Genomic DNA, 17806 nt, shown 5'->3' on the forward strand with positions numbered 1-17806 from the left:
CATAGCAACAAGAGGTCTCATGAATTTCTGTTTAGAATCAACTCCTGTCTACAAAGGGTTCATAGAGGTTATTCTACTGTCTACAGACTTCCATGGATCCGTCACATTGTACTTGTGGTCAGTTCGTCCCATATAGGACAAGCCCTTGACCTCGGGAACAAATACAGCTGGCCCAAGGTGAGAGTGTGTGCTGGAGGTCTGACCCGACATCGGTCCATCCAGCTAGCTGTGCAAAGTTTGAAGGATGGTGAGTGTCTATGTCCACATTGATTTGCAAGAATGGAATTTGGTTCGGCTTTTGGGTTTGTGGTCTAGTCAGTGATGGGGATTTTACAGATTTTCCCTCATTTGCGTAGAGGGTAGTGAGGTGAGAGGGGGGAGGAGACATGCCAAAAACATCCCCAAAAAATTAGAACCATTTTGAAGAATAACAATGAAAATAAAAATGTTCAGCTGTTCCGACTTATTCTATCTTGTTCCGATTTCAGAGATTGTCTGTAGACAATACCCCATTCATCAGAGCATTGTGAACGAAACTTTTCTCTAGCGAGAAAAAGTCAGGCTGAGTTCCGTTCTAGATTGGAAATTAGTACTTTGGAGGCTTTTCTTATTGCCAAATACCACCCTGGAAATGCTGGAGATCAGGATTATTCCAAGGATGAGCTTTCAGAGCTCAAATCGGGCTATCACTATCACAGGTCCCTGAAAAACTGAGCATCAGCTAGTTGTTTGTACATACTTTGAAGCTGAAAGTGTTCCACTTTTTTTGGGTCTGCAGTTCCTCTTTTTTGTGTCTGCCATTCCTCTTTTCTGTCATTAGGGGTAGGCATGTTTGGGGAATGAGCAATTTGAACATAGCCATGTAATTTTTCCTCAATTTGCCTTTAGGAATAACCACTATGTTGCACAATGGCAACAATTTGTTTGAGAACATTTACTGGCCGCTTACACCTTGCTGATTAAAAAGAATATAAAGTTATTTCACATCCCTGCTTCAGGTCTGCTTCAGACCTCTAGGTCTCTGGTTCATGTGATATTTTGACATACTCCAGTGTAAAATGAATACCTGACATTCAGTTTTTTGGACCTGTAGGTCTCTGGTTCAAGTGATATTTTGACATACTCCAGTGTAAAATGAATACCTGACATTTAGTATTGGACCTTTGGGCTCCTAGCTAGAGTTACACTCTGGATGGCACAAATTAAAGTCCTAGGAGTAGGCTCTTTACTCTGGCATTCTTAGGCATCAAATGAGGACCTGGCTGGTAACCCCCCCCCCCCCCCCCCCCCCCCCCCGAAGAAATTGATGTTGTACTTAACAGGATCATGCCTCATTCTACATGCCAGATAGGTAAGAGTGCGTACAGGAAATTTAACCAGACAGGGGTCCACCAGATGTTCAAAGTTTAAAGGATGATGATCTACATTTACAAATTTAGCACAACTCAGTCGATATGAAATAAAATTATCAAGTTGTTGCTGGTTTCTAAGTCTGCATTTGAAAGTAGTCTACCTTTTGTCACCCCACATTGCATTTTCATCCTTGTTATGAAATGACTTTATTTAGTTTTGGCCCAGGTCCTATTTTGGGGGTCCCGATTGCTTAAGTGGTAGAGCACTCACCACACACGTAAAATTTAAGTTTCATGAAAAAAACAGGCAATTTTTTGATGGAATGGCCATTCAGGTGGCTGGAAATATTGTTCAGACAACTGGAGTAAAAAATGCTTCTGTAATACGAATGCTCAATCTTTAAACCACTAACCTCAGACTTGATTATGAAAGAATATCTGACCATAGACCATGGCAGACATGAGAAGAGTACTTAAACAAAAAAACAGAGAGCTAGCAGAACATATTGTTTATATTTTTCTATATATCGTGCTGGAAGAGTAAATGAAACATTGCATGTGCAAATTTATATAAATTTGCATATATTTTGATTTTCCTCAGATTGCCTTGAGGACAGTGTTGTCATCATTCACGATGGAGCCAGACCGTTTGTACCAGAGGAAATCATAGAAAAAGTGGCCTCTGCATCAGAGAAACACGGGGTTGGTAAAGTCCTCGACTCCTAGTAATGTAGCTTGAAATGTCCATATTTGGTACCAGGAGAATAGGGAGACTCTGAAAATACACTATATATATATATATATATATATATATATATATATATATATATATATATATATATATATATATATATATATATATATATATATATTTATTTATTTTTGTCTTCAAGTCTTTAATGGAAATGACAAGGCAACTAGTTCTGTACTATAGTTTATAATATTTAGGTTTCCTTTGATTTACCTACACCAGCACTGTTCATCCAGGATTCAGCAGTCCATCTGTTCACGGTAAATTGACCTTATCTTTCACTTGTCTACTCAAATTGCAAATTGATATAACTTCTACCACCTTATATTTTGCTCTATGTTTTTGCATAAAATCATTAATAATTCAGTTTTGCCACATAGTACATTATTTTGCTTATTGTCTGAGTAATAAATGATTTCAAAACTACCTACACAAATATATTTTACATTCAACACTTAAGTTTTTAAGTGATGTATTTATCTTTTCATTGTTTTTGCTTTATGCTAAGAAGGGTTTTGAGCCCGAAACATTCCATGTTTGATATTTTGTTCTCTTTTGAAACTGTTATATTCATTTTTTAAATTATTACCATCTATGTTGCTATAAAAGAACAGCACTACCACGAGCCAGTCAAACTGATTTGCTCTAGGCTATGTAGCGGCAAGTTGGATGAGACCCCAACACTTCCAGGTTATGAAGCAAAAATCATACTACTGTTCTACGCTGCCCCACTTTCAGTTAATATGCTTTCCTCTTGTTGTTTTTCTTCCATTTCCGTTTAGGCAGCAGGAGTTGTCCGTCCTTTAGTGTCCACGGTCATCAAACCAGACAAGGACGTCTTGGAGTCAACATTGGATAGATCAGACTATTGTAACAGTGAGATGCCACAAGCCTTTCAATATCATGTCATAGCCAAGGCATATGAAATGGTAAAAGTCTTTGGTTTGTTTCCCATCACTCCTGTGGTGTCAACATGTGTGTCCCATACTCTCATAACAGTGAGATCTGGGTGGGGTTCCTGACCTCCCATAGTGGGCAGGGGGGTGGGGGGGGGGGGGTACTTACTGTCTTCTTTCCCCTTATATCTGTTTTCCAATTTGCTTTCTGTCTTTGTCTTGGAATGAGATTACTTGGTTTTGCCCTAGGCCTGGCCGTGGACTTGGCTAGGGCACCACAATGACCAACACCGCTTCACTTACGAAAACAGCTCTATAAATCTCTATAAGCTGTATAATAAAGCATAATTATCATGCGCAAAAAAGGCCCACTACAACGAAAAATTTCAAAGCATTACATCTTGCAAAGAACTGTTTTCCACCGCAAACGACCTTCTTGGCAGTAAGAAATCCACACCCCTTCCAGCGTCTAGAAATAACACCGAACTAGCTCAAAATTTTGCCAACTATTTCCACGGCAAGATAAAATCCATTAGGGAAAACTTAGACAAAACATCATCATCGTCGTCACCGAGCTTTGGACCATTCCATGGAACGCCACTACATGTTTTCGATCCAGCCACTGAGGATGAAGTGAAGTCAGCCATTTTACATAGCCCATCAAAATATTGTGACTTAGTAGACCCCATCCCAACTAGTATTCTTAAGGCTTGTATTGAAGAACTGTTACCAACAATAACTGAACTTATAAATAATTCGTTGGTCTGAGGTAGTGTCCCCGACTCGTTTAAATGTGCCATTGTTAAACCACTATTAAAGAAGTCCGATCTAAATGTAAAAGAACTGAAAAATTATAGACCTGTCTCCAACCTTCCATATCTATCCAAAGTGCTTGAACGCATTGTGTTAAAAAGACTTTTGTATCATATCCATCTAAATAATTTAAGTGAAAATTTCCAATCTGCCTATAAATCACATCATAGCACTGAAACTGCCCTTTTAAAAGTATGCACTGATATTCTTAATAGTATTGACAAAAATCATGTCTGTTTATTGACTATTTTGGACCTTTCGGCTGCATTTGACACCATTGATCACGAGATACTTATTAAACGATTAGAAATTACTTTTGGAATAAGAGACACTGCGCTTAGTTGGTTTAAATCATACCTAACATCAAGATCTCAGTCGGTTCTGATCGATGGCGCAGTATCAGAAACATTTCCTCTAAATTACGGCGTTCTGCAGGGGTCTGTCCTTGGTCCTGTTATTTTTACTCTTTATACTCAACCTCTTTCGGATATTTTGTTAAAAATAAATTAATGTATCATTTCTATGCTGATGACACTCAGATCTATGTAAGCGATATCCCTAGTAATATCCCATCATTGATTACCCGTGTTGAAGACTGTATTAGAGATGTTAAATGCTGGATGGAAATTAACAAGTTAAAGCTGAATAATGAAAAGACAGAGGTGATGGTGTGTGGTAGAAAAAGTGTTTTGAAAGATGATTTTCTGAAGTTTACTCTAAATATAAATGGGTGCACAATTAACCTCTCAACGTGTGTGAAAAACATCGGGGTAATGCTAGATCAACATATGACTATGCAGGCACAGTTTGATTCTCTGTGTAGAAGTTTGACAATAGGATTAAAAAGAATTGCTTCAGTTAGACATTTCCTAACAAGAGAAGTAACATGCAAACTAATAACATCTTTCATACTATCTAAAATAGATTACTGTAATTCGTTAATCTCGAATGTAAGCAATGATAAAATATCACGCCTTCAAAGTATCCAGAATGCGGCTGCTAAATTGATTTTAAGAAAGAAGATAACATCCTACTCGTTGCCACTTTTGTATGAGCTGCATTGGTTACCAGTTAAAGTGAGAATCGAATTCAAACTAGCAGTATTGTGCTATAAGTGCCTTAATGATCAAGCACCATTGTATATTACTGAATTTTTAGAAACGTATAAGCCAACGAGGAGTCTACGTTCTGCACTAGATTCTACAAAATTAATTGTTACAAATAAATATAAATATAAATTTTACGGCGGCAGATCGTTCAGTCACGTCGGACCTTCCATCTGGAACTCTCTTCCTAAAAGAATAAGAGAAGCGCAGTCCTTATCAATATTTAAATCAAAGTTAAAACACCATCTCTTTGTTAAAACACATCTTGATTAATGCATCTTTGTAATTTGACCCCAATATGAATGTTAATTTAGTTTATGTTATTATATCATTATTTTATATTATTTCCGTATTTGACATAGCATGTGGATGTATTATAACATATCTTGTATTAATGAATTTATGTTTAGTTATTACATTGTTGTATAATGATAATATTATGTTGATGTAGTTTGTATAATGCTTCATTTGTATAATAATGTCACTGTATTATTGTTTCGCGCATTGAGCATCACCCAGTGATGAAAATGCGCGTTATAAATGTCATGTATTATTATTATTATAATTATTCATTCTACTCACTTCCATCTTACCTCTCTTATCCATCTAACCACACACACACACACACACACACACACATGTTTTTTCCCTTGTAAATCATCTCTCTGTTATGTATTGTTATATTTTTTATTTTGAATGTATATGTAAGCATTTGAGTGTATTCCTCTCAGTGGGGTCTTGTGTCTGGGTGAGACATTTAGGTAATCTCAAACTAAGTACACTGATAGTGTGCTCTTGGAATCTACATCTGTTCCCTATTTGAACCAATTCCCCTTTGTCTTATTCTTTCCTCAAATCCTTTTAATTGTACATCTAAAATCTATTTACTATTCAATTTTCTTCTTTTTACTGGCGCTGATATGACCTAAATGTGTTGCAAGCGCCGTAAAATCCTTAAAAACAAAAAATATAACAGTGAGATGCCACAAGCCTTTGAATATCATGTCATAGCCAAAGCATATATATCAAATAGAAAAGTCTTTGGTTTGTTTCCCATCATCCTCTCTGTCACTGCTGTGGTGTCAGACTATTGTAAAAATGAGATGCTGCTAGCCTTTCAATATCATGTCATAGCCAAGTCGTTTCAAATGGTAAAGTCTTGGGGGTTTGTGTCCGTCACCTTCTGTGGTGTCACTATGCGTGCCCCAGTAAGATTCCTCAAGCCTTTCAGTATCACGCTATAACCAAAACATGTCAGATTTTAAAGTCTTAGGTTTGTATTTCTCACCCTGTCCGTCACTCCTGTAGTATCAGTACGTGCCTCTATCATAACTCACTTTGTCAAATGGTAAAGTCTTTAGTTGTTTCTTTTCATCCTCTCCCTCACTCATATAGTGTCAGTACGTGCTTCTATCATAACTCACTTTGTCAAATGGTAAAGTCTTTAGTTGTTTCTTTTCATCCTCTCCCTCACTCATATAGTGTCAGTACGTGCTTCTATCATAACTCACTTTGTCAAATGGTAAAGTCTTTAGTTGTTTCTTTTCATCCTGTCTCTCACTCACTCCTGTGGTGTCAGTATGTAAACTCCACTGAGATGCCACAAGTCTGTCAGTATTGCGTCATAGCAAAAGCTTATTAAATGATGGAAGTCTTTAGATTTGTTTATCCTGACAGCCTCTCCATCACTCCTACAATGTTAGTACGTTTACCCCAGACTATTGTTACAGTGAGAGGCCACAAGTCTTTCAGTATCACATCATAGCTATGACATATGAAGTTATAAAGTCTTGAGTTTGTTTTCCCTTTGCCTGCTCTTTTTTCTCATTCCTGTGTTATCAGTTTATTTGCTGCAGACCGTCGTAACAGTGAGATGCCACAAACTTTACAAAACCCTTTCACACCAAGGCTTATAACATACCCGCCAACCCTTCCACTTTTGGTGGAATCATTCCTATTTTCACGCTTCCTTCCCACTCTTCCGCCATTGTCTCTAAAATTCCGATTTTCAAAAATGATGATAATTGATAAGAAGAAAATAAAAGGCGGGAGGGGGGTATAAAGGTAATTTTTTTTTAATGATTGCCAAAAGGGAGCTAAGTAGGAAAATTAATTGCACCCCTTCCCCCCTTCCCCTTTCCATTACCAACACATTTGTGTAGTTTTGCTATTTGACTAGAAGACTGTCTTTATGTGTTTGGTGACAAATGTGGTGGTCGTTTTGATACAGAATTTTATCCATTGATAAGAAATTCCTATTTTTTGTCTCAAATTCCTATTTTCTTACGTTCTGATTCCACTTTTGAAATGTGAAGGGTTGTCAGGTCGGTCTGCTTATAAAATGGTAAAGCAATGAGGTTTTTCAGTAATTGCACTCTTCTGCCTCAATTTGATTTAAGGCCACTGTGAGCTTAACACTGTTCAATGAGTTGAAAAACTAAATTTTATGTAAAGTGCTTTGAGCATGTTTAGTGGATATTGCACTAAACAAAAATTCAAATTTTTTAGTCTGGAGGGGGGGGGGGGGGGGCTGTGCATTTTTGCAACGCTTTGACAAAGAAAGGCCTCAATACAGAACAATTCAAAGAATTATCAAAATGATCTAGGTTTCATCAATTTCTGGTTTCTGGATTGGGTAATGTCAAATCAACCAAATCTTAGAAGCTATTATTTGTGCGGCTATGTGGTCTTGTGGTATGACACTCGCTTTCAGATCGGAAAGTCCTGGGTTTGAGCCTCGCTCGGCGCATAGTTGAGCCCTTGGAAAAGGCTCTTTACTCACATTCTCTTACCGTACTCAGGTGTAAAATGAGTACCTGGCCGTAACCAGCGTTGTCTCTGTCCGAAAAAAAGTGTAATATCGCCTAACAGGCGTCATGTCTCGTCCTACATGTTAAGTGTTGCTGTTGGTCAGGGACCCTTTGTAAAGCGCTTTGAGCACGTTTAGTGGATATTGCGCTATATAAATACTCAAGATATATATATATATATATATATATATATATATATATATATATATAAATATATATATTTTTATTAAATATATTATTATTATTATTATTATTATTATTATTATTATTGTTGTTGTTGTTTGTTTGATTATTTAGTGCAATGATTATGACTTGGATCACGGAACAGAATGTCTATTGCTGGCCCTGAAGTACTCAGACTGTCGGGCCAAGCTGGTTGATGGCTGCCCTGACCTGTGGAAGGTGACATATGCCAAGGATTTGTTTACTATGGAATCTGTTGTCAAGGGTTAGTACAATAAATCTAAGCTCTAATAATGATCAGAGACGATTGATATGTGCATTTTGGGTATCTTCTAAACTCACTGACTGCGACATCCGATGCATGTGTGGTTTTTTTTTTTTTTTCATTTATTTTGACATTTGACTACCATGGCCAAACCCCCTGGGTTTCATACTTTACTATTTTTTTGTATTTCTGACTGAACTGTATCGGCCATGGCAGTTTAACTGCAAGGTAGTTCAATTTTTTATCATTCATTTCATACTTCACATGATGGGGTACTTTTTAATCTTGACATTCTTTCTAGCAGGCCAAAGTAATAGATAATCTAGTACTTTTTCTTTTAGTTTTCCAACATAATGGAGAAAGGAAATCAATTATTTGTAATTCTCGAGTGAAAAACAATATGAAACTACTTGTTTTTGTTTTAGTTATTATTCTGATTCTGTTGGTGATTGTTTTCTGTTAAAAGAGCATTAATTTTTCCAGTTTTTAGTTAGAACAGTGGTCAAAGGCAGTGTTGACTCCAATTCAATTTATTTTTTTTGGGAGGTGGGGGGGGGGGGGGGAATAAAATTGCCTCCTTTTCAAAATCTTACTGCGCAATCCAGAATTAAAATGCGACAATACAATTGGTATTATTTGAAAGAACAGCACAAACAGGTTTGTTTGCTTTTTAATCTGTTTTATTATCATAAAAATTTTGAACATGGTGAATTTTTAAAAAACATGCCTAAACCTCGGCAGTCAGTGAGTTAATCAATAGAGAGAGCAATAAGACACTCAAAAAATAAGGTGGAGATGAGTATTACGAAGTTATTAAGACTACCTTGTGTTTATCGGTTTTGTTTATTATTGATCTTCCTGTCTGTTGACAAAGGGTAATGTTCACACCAAGCATTTCTAATCATTAACTGAAATTATATACCTTTAACCATTTAAATAAAAAAGGTTATGTCTGCAGTTAGGGTCGAATAATCACTCACTTGACTGGTAATCATGAAAATGGAAAATGTTGCTGCTTGAAGCTTGAAGGAAAAAATAACGATAACTATTGAAATGTAAGCTTAAATTTATTTAACGAAGACAGATACTGGACGTTTCGGGTTTCCCTTTTATCAACAGAACACAATGAATGAAACACTAAGGATGAATGAGAGATTCGTGAATGGCGTGGTTAAGGTGAATAAACTAAAAACATTGGAACTATTCTGGTGTCTGGGCGAATCCAGTCAGTTCTCTTCTTTTTACTTCTGTTTCAATAGTTGTAATAATAAGTCTTCATTTTTTTCTCTTTCTTCAGAGAAATTTACCCGAGTGTCCCTGGCTGTCAAAAGTCAATATGATGTTCCATATGTGAACAATCTCAAGGCTGGTTTAAAAAGGCTTCAGATTAAGGTAAAATAAACTATTCAATATGTCACATCGCCCTCCTTCCTCCCTCCCTCCTTGCTGTTTTAAGCTTCACTTCCCACTAAATTTACATTGAGCACACATATAACATTTGATAAATGATCAAGTTTCGTGATATACGCCTTTTCCCAAAAATGCCATGGTCCCAGAATTTTGTGTTCAGTGTTTGTAATGGTGAAGATAATAATTTACAGCAAATGTAGTTTTTGCTCTTTTTTGTTTTGTTTGTTTGTTTTTTTATTTGGTCGACTTTTGTCTATAACTAAATTTGTTTTCTTCCAGATTTGTGCTAAAGAAAAAGGAGTAAAAATTAAATCGGCTAACACAGTTATTGGGTTTCTGGATCTTCCAGAATCTTCTTCCGTGTCGTCATCACTGAAATCCCATACTGCCTGGCTCAAGCATATCTCTCACTATTATAAAAAGCTTCTTAGCATCCCGCAGCGCCTTGGTCTGTATGTGATTCTAGTGTTTGTTCTGCCTCCATCCAAAAAAGACAGCAAGGACAACATCCATCAACCACAAAACCACTCCGGTAAGTCTTTAGATATAGATTCATCATCATCATTTAAATTCGAAAACTCACCTATTTTTATTACGATTTCTATTTTGTAAATGAAGTTTTACCTAACACGTGTGTAAAATGCGCCGTGTAAATAATTATAATTGCTGGGTTTGGTTTTTTTACTTTGGGGGGGGGGGGTTGTTCATTGTATTTATTTTATAAATGTAAAGCACCTATAGTCTGTTGTAATCGGGGTAAGGGGCTATAAAGGTGTCATTTACTATTATTATTATTATTATTATTATTATTATTATTATTTGTGTGTGTTGTTGTTGTTGTTGTGTGTTTTGTTTTGTTTGTTATTATTGTTATTTTATTATTATTATTATTATTATTATTATTATTATATTATTATTATTATTATTATTATTATTACTATTATTTATTATATTATTATTATTATATGCAAGTAGTAGATGTATATAGTATTGATTGTTGTTGTTGTTGTCAATGTTGTTATTGTTGTTATTATTATCATCAATGGACATCAATGGATTAAATGGACTCAATAAATGGACGTTGTTTGGCAGTTTCAAAAGTTCTCGCAGATTTATGGTGTGTGTCATCCTCTGTTGCTCTCTTGCTCTCTTTCTATCTGTTAAACTGGAAACCACTAGATATCCAATGCTCTTACTCCTCCATAAACATCCAAAAGACTTTTCCGTGTACAGTCACCACTAGCATCTTTTCTCATCTAATTCTATTCAAAACATAGGACATGTATGTCCTATCATCACTGCTGTACGACTGTGGGCCGTGGACTTTAGTAGATGCAAAATGAAAGCATTTAAGCTGTGGCCGCAAAGAAGAATATTAGAAGTTCCATGAACAGACAATGTAATCAGTAAAAAAATTTCTTCTTCTTCTTCTTCTTCTTCTTCTCCTTCTTCTTCCTCTTCTTCTTCTTCTTCTTCTTCTTCTTCTTCTTCTTCTTCTTCTTCTTCTTCTTCTCTTCTTCTTCTTCTCTCTTCTTCTTCTTCTTCTTCTTCTTCTTCTTCTTCTTCTTCTTCTTCTTCTTCTTCTTCTTCTTCTTCTTCTTCTTCTTCTTCTTCTTCTTCTTCTTCTTCTTCTTCTTCTTCTTCTTCTTCTTCTTCTTCTTCTTCTTCTTCTTCTTCTTCTTCTTCTTCTTCTTCTTCTTCTTCTCTTCTTCTTCTCTTCTTCTTCTTCTTCTCTTCTTCTTCTTCTTCTTCTTCTTCTTCTCTTCTTCTTCTTCTCTTCTTCTTCTTCTTCTTCTTCTTCTTCTTCTTCTTCTTCTTCTTTTCTTCTTCTTCTTTCTTCTTCTTCTTCTTCTTTCTTCTTCTTCTTCTTCTTCTTTCTTCTTCTTCTTTCTTCTTCTTCTTCTTCTTCTTCTTCTTCTTCTTCTCTCTTCTTCTTCTTCTTCTTCTTCTTCTTCTTCTTCTTCTCTTCTTCTTCTTCTTCTTCTTCTTCTTCTTCTTCTTCTTCTTCTTCTTCTTCTTCTTCTTCTTCTTCTTCTTCTTCTCTTCTTCTTCTTCTTCTTCTTCTCTCTCTTCTTCTTCTTCTTCTTCTTCTTCTTCTTCTTCTTCTTTCTTCTTCTTCTTCTTCTTCTTCTTCTTCTCTTCTTCTCTTCTTCTTCTTCTTCTTCTTCTTCTTCTTCTTCTTCTTCTTCTTCTTCTTCTTCTTCTCTCTTCTTCTTCTTCTTCTTCTTCTTCTTCTTCTTCTTCTTCTTCTTCTTCTTCTTCTTCTCTTCTTCTTCTTCTTCTTCTTCTTCTTCTTCTTCTTCTTCTTCTTCTTCTTCTCTTCTTCTCTTCTTCTTCTCTCTTCTTCTTCTTCTCTTCTTCTCTCTTCTTCTCTTCTTCTCTTCTTCTTCTTCTTCTCTCTTCTTCTTCTTCTTCTTCTTCTTCTTCTTCTTCTTCTTCCTTCTTCTTCTTTCTCTTCTCTCTTCTTCCTCTTCTTCTTCTTCTTCTTCTTTTCTTCTTTTCTTCTTCTTCCTCTTCTTCTCTCTTCTCCTCTTCTCTCTCTTCTTCTTCTTCTTCTTCTTCTTCTTCTTCTTCTTCTTCTTCTTCTTCTTCTTCTTCTTCTTCTTCTTCTTTGTTTTGTTTGAGGACCAAATTACATTTGATTTTAAAATGAATTAGAATAAAAAAAAGAAATCGATGAAGGATTATTGAACGTGTCATTTAATGAACCTCTGTGCTTGAGGAATTTACTAATTGATTAAAAGGATCAAGGCTGTCAGATTTTGCTGCAACAGATGGTAGATTTATTCGTTTTTTCCTTCCACTGCCCGACTGTGGATTAGCCCCCCAGCTGACATGTCTGAAAACGGTTGACAACATGCTTTCACGCAGTTGCTAGAGCTCACATCGTGATTTTTAATCTATGTATTTTTTTTATTAGTAGTATTTGCAGTGTTTTAACAAGTATAAAATGTAATACCCTACGAACTGTGGAGCGTTCCTCGACAATATTGGAGGTTTACACAAGAAGAAGAAGAAGATTCCATAGTCTAATAGATGTTCGAAGGAAGTTTTGAATAGAATTAGAAGAGAAAAGTTGCTATTAGATTCAAACTTTGGTTAATATATACAGATCAGATTTAGTCTGTTTACGAGGTTGTGAAAAAGTTATAAAAATATTGAATTTCCATTGAGTAATGGATTTATGATTAAGTTGAACTACACTATAACAATTCTTCATAAAAATGATATGATAAATCATGTATTTTGGGAAAATACTGTCTAATTGTTTTAAAAATGCAACAAGTTTTATTCAAAGCTTGAAAGAAAATCCATCAATGCCATTCACCCAATAAATTATTTTGAATTAGTGATCAAGGAAAAATCTAGCCCAATATTTTGTCCTTGGGTAAGGCAATCCACACTCTACTCAGGTGTGAATGAGTACCTGACTATAGACAGTGACAGATGTTCAGATGTTGTATGAGTGCTAGTACAATAAGGACGCCTAACAGTTACCTGGTCTACCGTCATAGGGTAAAGGATCACATTTAGGTAATTGAGTCAAATCGAGTTATTGACACTGTCATATTCTTGAACCAAACGAGCATTTTTCTATCCGGTTTTCAGGACTCTAAGTCAATGTATAAATGTCAAATTACAAAAATAAGATATTCAACTTGATAGATTAAAAGATATAGGAGCAAACATTTTTTTTGGTTCTCCTGTAAAATTTCGTTTCTCCAATATGCGACCCTTTGTCTTAAGATGGCAGTGTTGCTTACTTTATGGAATGGAATTACTGTTCTGTTTGGCCTGCTGAGAGATAAATAAAACGTAAAATGCATTGAGCATGTTAAGTCTGTTGAAAAGCCCTATATATATTTACTCTCATTTTTTTCAATTACTTCTTCCAGCTTTCCAAACACATTTCACAACAGGAGAAGAATCTCATTACCAAACTCCTGCATCAACACAGGATCACAGTTATTATTATAATCATCAGCAGAGCCTGCAGCAAAAACAACACCAGCAGCATTTACTGGTCCTCCAGCAACAGCAACAACTATTGAAACAGCAGTTGAAACTACTGGAGCAACAGCAGCAACTTCTTCAACAACAAATTGATTTTAATTCATCCATTCACTCACCCGCCTTAGAAAATCACAACGATAACTATCAGGAAGTTCATGTATATTCTGTATCATCCACAAACTCTTTGACAAAGGCTTCCTCAACCATGGAGATGGACAATTTTGGTGACACCTGCCATGATTCTGGGATATTAAGCGGTAATGGCAATGGTATTGGAGATTACATTGTAAACAACAATGATACATCTGATCATCAATCGCCCCATCTTCCTTCAGACCAACATCATACAAGATTTTCTTCCAAACAGTCACAGGCAAACCAACAACAGCAACAACAATCCGGGTATCGAGTGACAATAGCAGGTTTGAGTGATGACAGTTTTGAAATGGACGATGATGACCATGACACATCGCAACCAACTGTTTCCTCTCTTTATCCAAGTGTTCAAAGAAGTCAAAGGACTCCGATTTCAAATGCAATGGTCACCACTCATTCCAAATCATGGGTATCCCGTATTTGTACGTGCCAGTATTACATGAAGGAAATGCGCCAGATATTACACAACTTCTCAATCTCGGATATCTGTATTACCAGCATTATAAATCAGGTAGATTTTATTTTATTTTTCTAAGTATTCTTCTTCTTCTTCAAGTACCAAGTCTGTGCCAGACATTGGTGATCATGGTACGCAATTTATCTCTCTGATCAGATAACCTCAAAAAACTAATATTACTCTTCTCTTTCTTTGTCACCCAGCTGTTCAAACTGTTCAAATATGTTTTTCTTGGTCAACCTTTACTTTTTTTACCTTCTAAGTATAAATACGTTTATGTCCATGGCGATACAGGACAAAAACATGCACAACTGCCAGGTTCAGTTTCTGCTTTTCAGACTTATTTTTCAGGCAGATTGTCTGTTGTTGAGATATTGCAGTATGGTCTTGGACCGTAGCCAAATTATTATTCACAATACAAGGTGACGATCACCCCGTGTGGTGTCCGGGGTCCCTCAACTGAGAGGGTCAAGAATAGCCCAACGCCAAGCCAGCGTGTCGTAAAAGGCGACTAATGGTGTGTGATTCCCCCATCTTTGAGTCACCTGGTCCTCCAGGTTGGGGGTTGGCAAAGGGTTAACACCCCTTTCCGTTAAACTCAAACCGTTACAGAAACACAGACAGACAAACCAAATCCTTTTTTTAGCTTGGGCGACCGAAGAGTTTCTGGAATTACAGAATTTATGAAGGACAACAGACAAAGCCGAAAGGACTCTGCTGACCCGATGACGTCTTCGCCAAACAAGCAGCTTCGAATTGCGTCGTGGAACGTTCGCACCATGTATGAAGCAGGAAAAAGCTCTCAAGTTGTGACTGAGATGAGAAGATACAGGCTGCATATACTTGGAGTAAGCGAAACCCACTGGATACAATCCGGACAGAAACACCTCAAGTCTGGGGAGAAGATTTTATATTCAGGGAGAGGGGACGGGATTCATACACAGGGAGTAGGAATAATTCTAAGCAAGTTTGCCCAGAAGTCACTGAGAGGATGGGAACAATGCGGAGAAAGGATCATCATGGCGTCCTTTACAACACGGAGTAAGAAGATCAGCATGAACATTGTACAGATCTATGCCCCAACAAATGATGCAACAGATGAGGACAAAGATACATTTTATGGTCTGCTACAACAAGTCATTGACAAGTTGCCAAGGAAAGACATCAACATATTGATGGGAGATGCTAATGCAAAAGTGGGACAGGATAACGTAGGCTATGAAGGTATCATGGGACGTCATGGCATGGGAGAAATGAATGATAATGGTGAGAGATTTGCAAATTTCTGTGCATTCAACAGTTTTGTGATTGGAGGATCAGTGTTCCCCCATAAGAGGATCCACAAAGCAACTTGGGTCTCACCAGATGGTGTGACAGAGAATCAGATTGATCATTTTTGTATCTCTCGTAGATTCAGACGTTCATTGGAAGATGTGACAGTACGGAGAGGGGCAGATGTTGGATCAGACCACCACCTGCTATTGGCAAAGCTTAAGCTCCGACTCAGAAAACACGGGGCCAGATCACATACAAGAAGAAAATTCGAGGTGAATGCACTTGATGGGGAAAAGAATGAGGAATTCAAACTACAATTGAGTAATAGATTCCAACCTCTTACTGAGCTCGAGGAGGACATAGATGTAGAGTCACATTGGGCAAAGATCAAGGAAGTTTACATAACAACTTGCCACGAGGTATTGGGGGTAAAGAAATCGGAACATAAAGAATGGATAAGTCCAACCACCTTGGACCTTATTGAAAAGAGGAGAACAAGGAAGGAACAAGTGAATGCAAGCCGAACAAGGGCTTCAAGACTGGATGCACAAGAGCAGTATCGAGCCATAGCTAAGGAAGTCAAAAGATCTGTGAAGAAAGACAAGGAAGCATTCATGAACAGACTTGCAGAGAAAGCAGAAGCAGCAGCGACTGGAGGACACATGAGGATCCTTTATCAAACTACCAAGACACTTGCTGGAAAATATGGGAAACCAGAGGTACCAGTCAAAGACAAAGATGGGAAAACTATTTTTGGAAAAGAGGCTCAATCTGAACGATGGAGGGAACATTTCAACTGCCTTCTGAACAGACCACCACCAGACAACCAGCCAGAAATTTTGCCTGCAAGGAATGAGCTACCAATTAGCTGTGATCCACCATCGATAGCAGAGATTGTGGGTGCCATTAACAAGATGAAAAGGGGGAAAGCTGCTGGACCAGACCAGATTCCACCGGAGGCTCTAAAAGTTGATGCGGAAAGAAATGCTGAGGCCCTGCACCCACTATTTGAGAGAATCTGGAATGACGGGATATTCCCAAAGGATTGGAAGGAAGGACATCTTATCAAGCTTCCAAAGAAAGGGGACCTCAGTAATTGTAATAATTATCGAGGCATCACTCTTCTTTCTATCCCAGGAAAGGTTTTCAACCGTATTATTTTAGAGAGAATTAAGAATGCAACAGATGCTAAACTGCGGGACGAACAGGCAGGTTTTCGGAAAAACCGTTCAACCACCGACCAGATTGCCTCTCTGCGAGTCATAGTGGAACAGTCTATAGAATGGAACTCTCCTCTTATTGTCAACTTTCTGGATTACGAGAAGGCTTTCGACAGTATTGACAGAGCAACATTGTGGAAAATTCTGGCACATTATGGACTCCCTGAAAAGATAGTAAACCTCATTAAGGAAATGTATGAAGGATCAAGTTGCAGGGTTGTACATGAAGATCAGCTGACTGACAGCTTTGAAATTAAGACTGGTGTCAAGCAGGGATGCTTGCTCTCTCCATTCCTGTTCATCCTTGCCATTGATTGGCTAATGAAGGAAACCTCCAAAGGGAGAAGAAATGGGATACAGTGGACCCCCTGGACACAGTTGGATGATCTGGATTTTGCAGATGATCTGGCTCTTTTGTCCCACACCCAGGACCAGATGCAAACAAAAACCACAATTATAAACAGCCTCTCGGAATCAATTGGTCTAAGAATACACCCTGCAAAGTCAAAGGTCTTGAGGATAGGTACGCGTCAAAGGGAGCAGATCAAAGTAAAAGATCAGGAACTCGAAGATATAGACACTTTCTGCTATCTCGGAAGTATAATTGACAAGGATGGAGGCACGGAAGCAGAGGTGAAAGCACGAATAGGAAAGGCACAGGCTGCATTCACATCTTTGAACAGAGTTTGGAGAACTAAAGATATCTCCCTTCAACTAAAGCTAAGACTTTTCAACTCAAACGTGAAGTCTGTCCTACTGTATGGATGTGAAACTTGGAACGCATCACAGGCATGTATAAGGAGGGTACAGATTTTTGTAAACAGGTGCATGCGTAAGCTACTCAGAATAAAATGGATGGATAGAATAAAAAATGAAGAAGTATGGAAAAGAACACAGCAGAAACCAGTAGGAGAGGATATAGGAAGAAGACGATGGAGGTGGATTGGACACACGCTTAGAAAGAATGACTCAACTATAACAAAGAAAGTATTGGACTGGAACCCTCAGGGCAGAAGATCAAGGGGAAGGCCACGAGGAACATGGAGAAGAATTAAAGAAGCTGATATACAGAGAAGTGGTAAGACCTGGAATGAGATA

The 17806-nt window shown here is 37.4% G+C and overlaps 1 protein-coding gene across 4 annotated transcripts in view; it reads left to right on the forward strand.

Annotated features, from left to right (window-relative positions):
• Positions 1-17806, forward strand: part of LOC144958114 (uncharacterized) — a 37742-nt gene that overhangs the window by 17158 nt on the left and 2778 nt on the right. For 3 of the 4 annotated variants that reach the window (XM_078889776.1, XM_078889777.1, XM_078889778.1), the window contains exons 10-16: positions 87-247; positions 1954-2054; positions 2886-3032; positions 8026-8176; positions 9474-9568; positions 9866-10118; positions 13483-14267. In XM_078889776.1, the coding sequence (XP_078745902.1) occupies positions 87-247; positions 1954-2054; positions 2886-3032; positions 8026-8176; positions 9474-9568; positions 9866-10118; positions 13483-14267 (1693 nt within the window). The remainder of the gene's footprint in view (positions 1-86; positions 248-1953; positions 2055-2885; positions 3033-8025; positions 8177-9473; positions 9569-9865; positions 10119-13482; positions 14268-17806) is intronic. The other variant, XM_078889779.1, reaches the window with a different exon arrangement.

This window comes from Berghia stephanieae, chromosome 12 (genome assembly GCF_034508935.2).
Source record: "Berghia stephanieae isolate SIO BIC M18660-M18661 chromosome 12, UCSD_Bste_1.3, whole genome shotgun sequence".
Classification (NCBI taxonomy): Eukaryota; Metazoa; Mollusca; class Gastropoda; order Nudibranchia; family Aeolidiidae; genus Berghia; species Berghia stephanieae.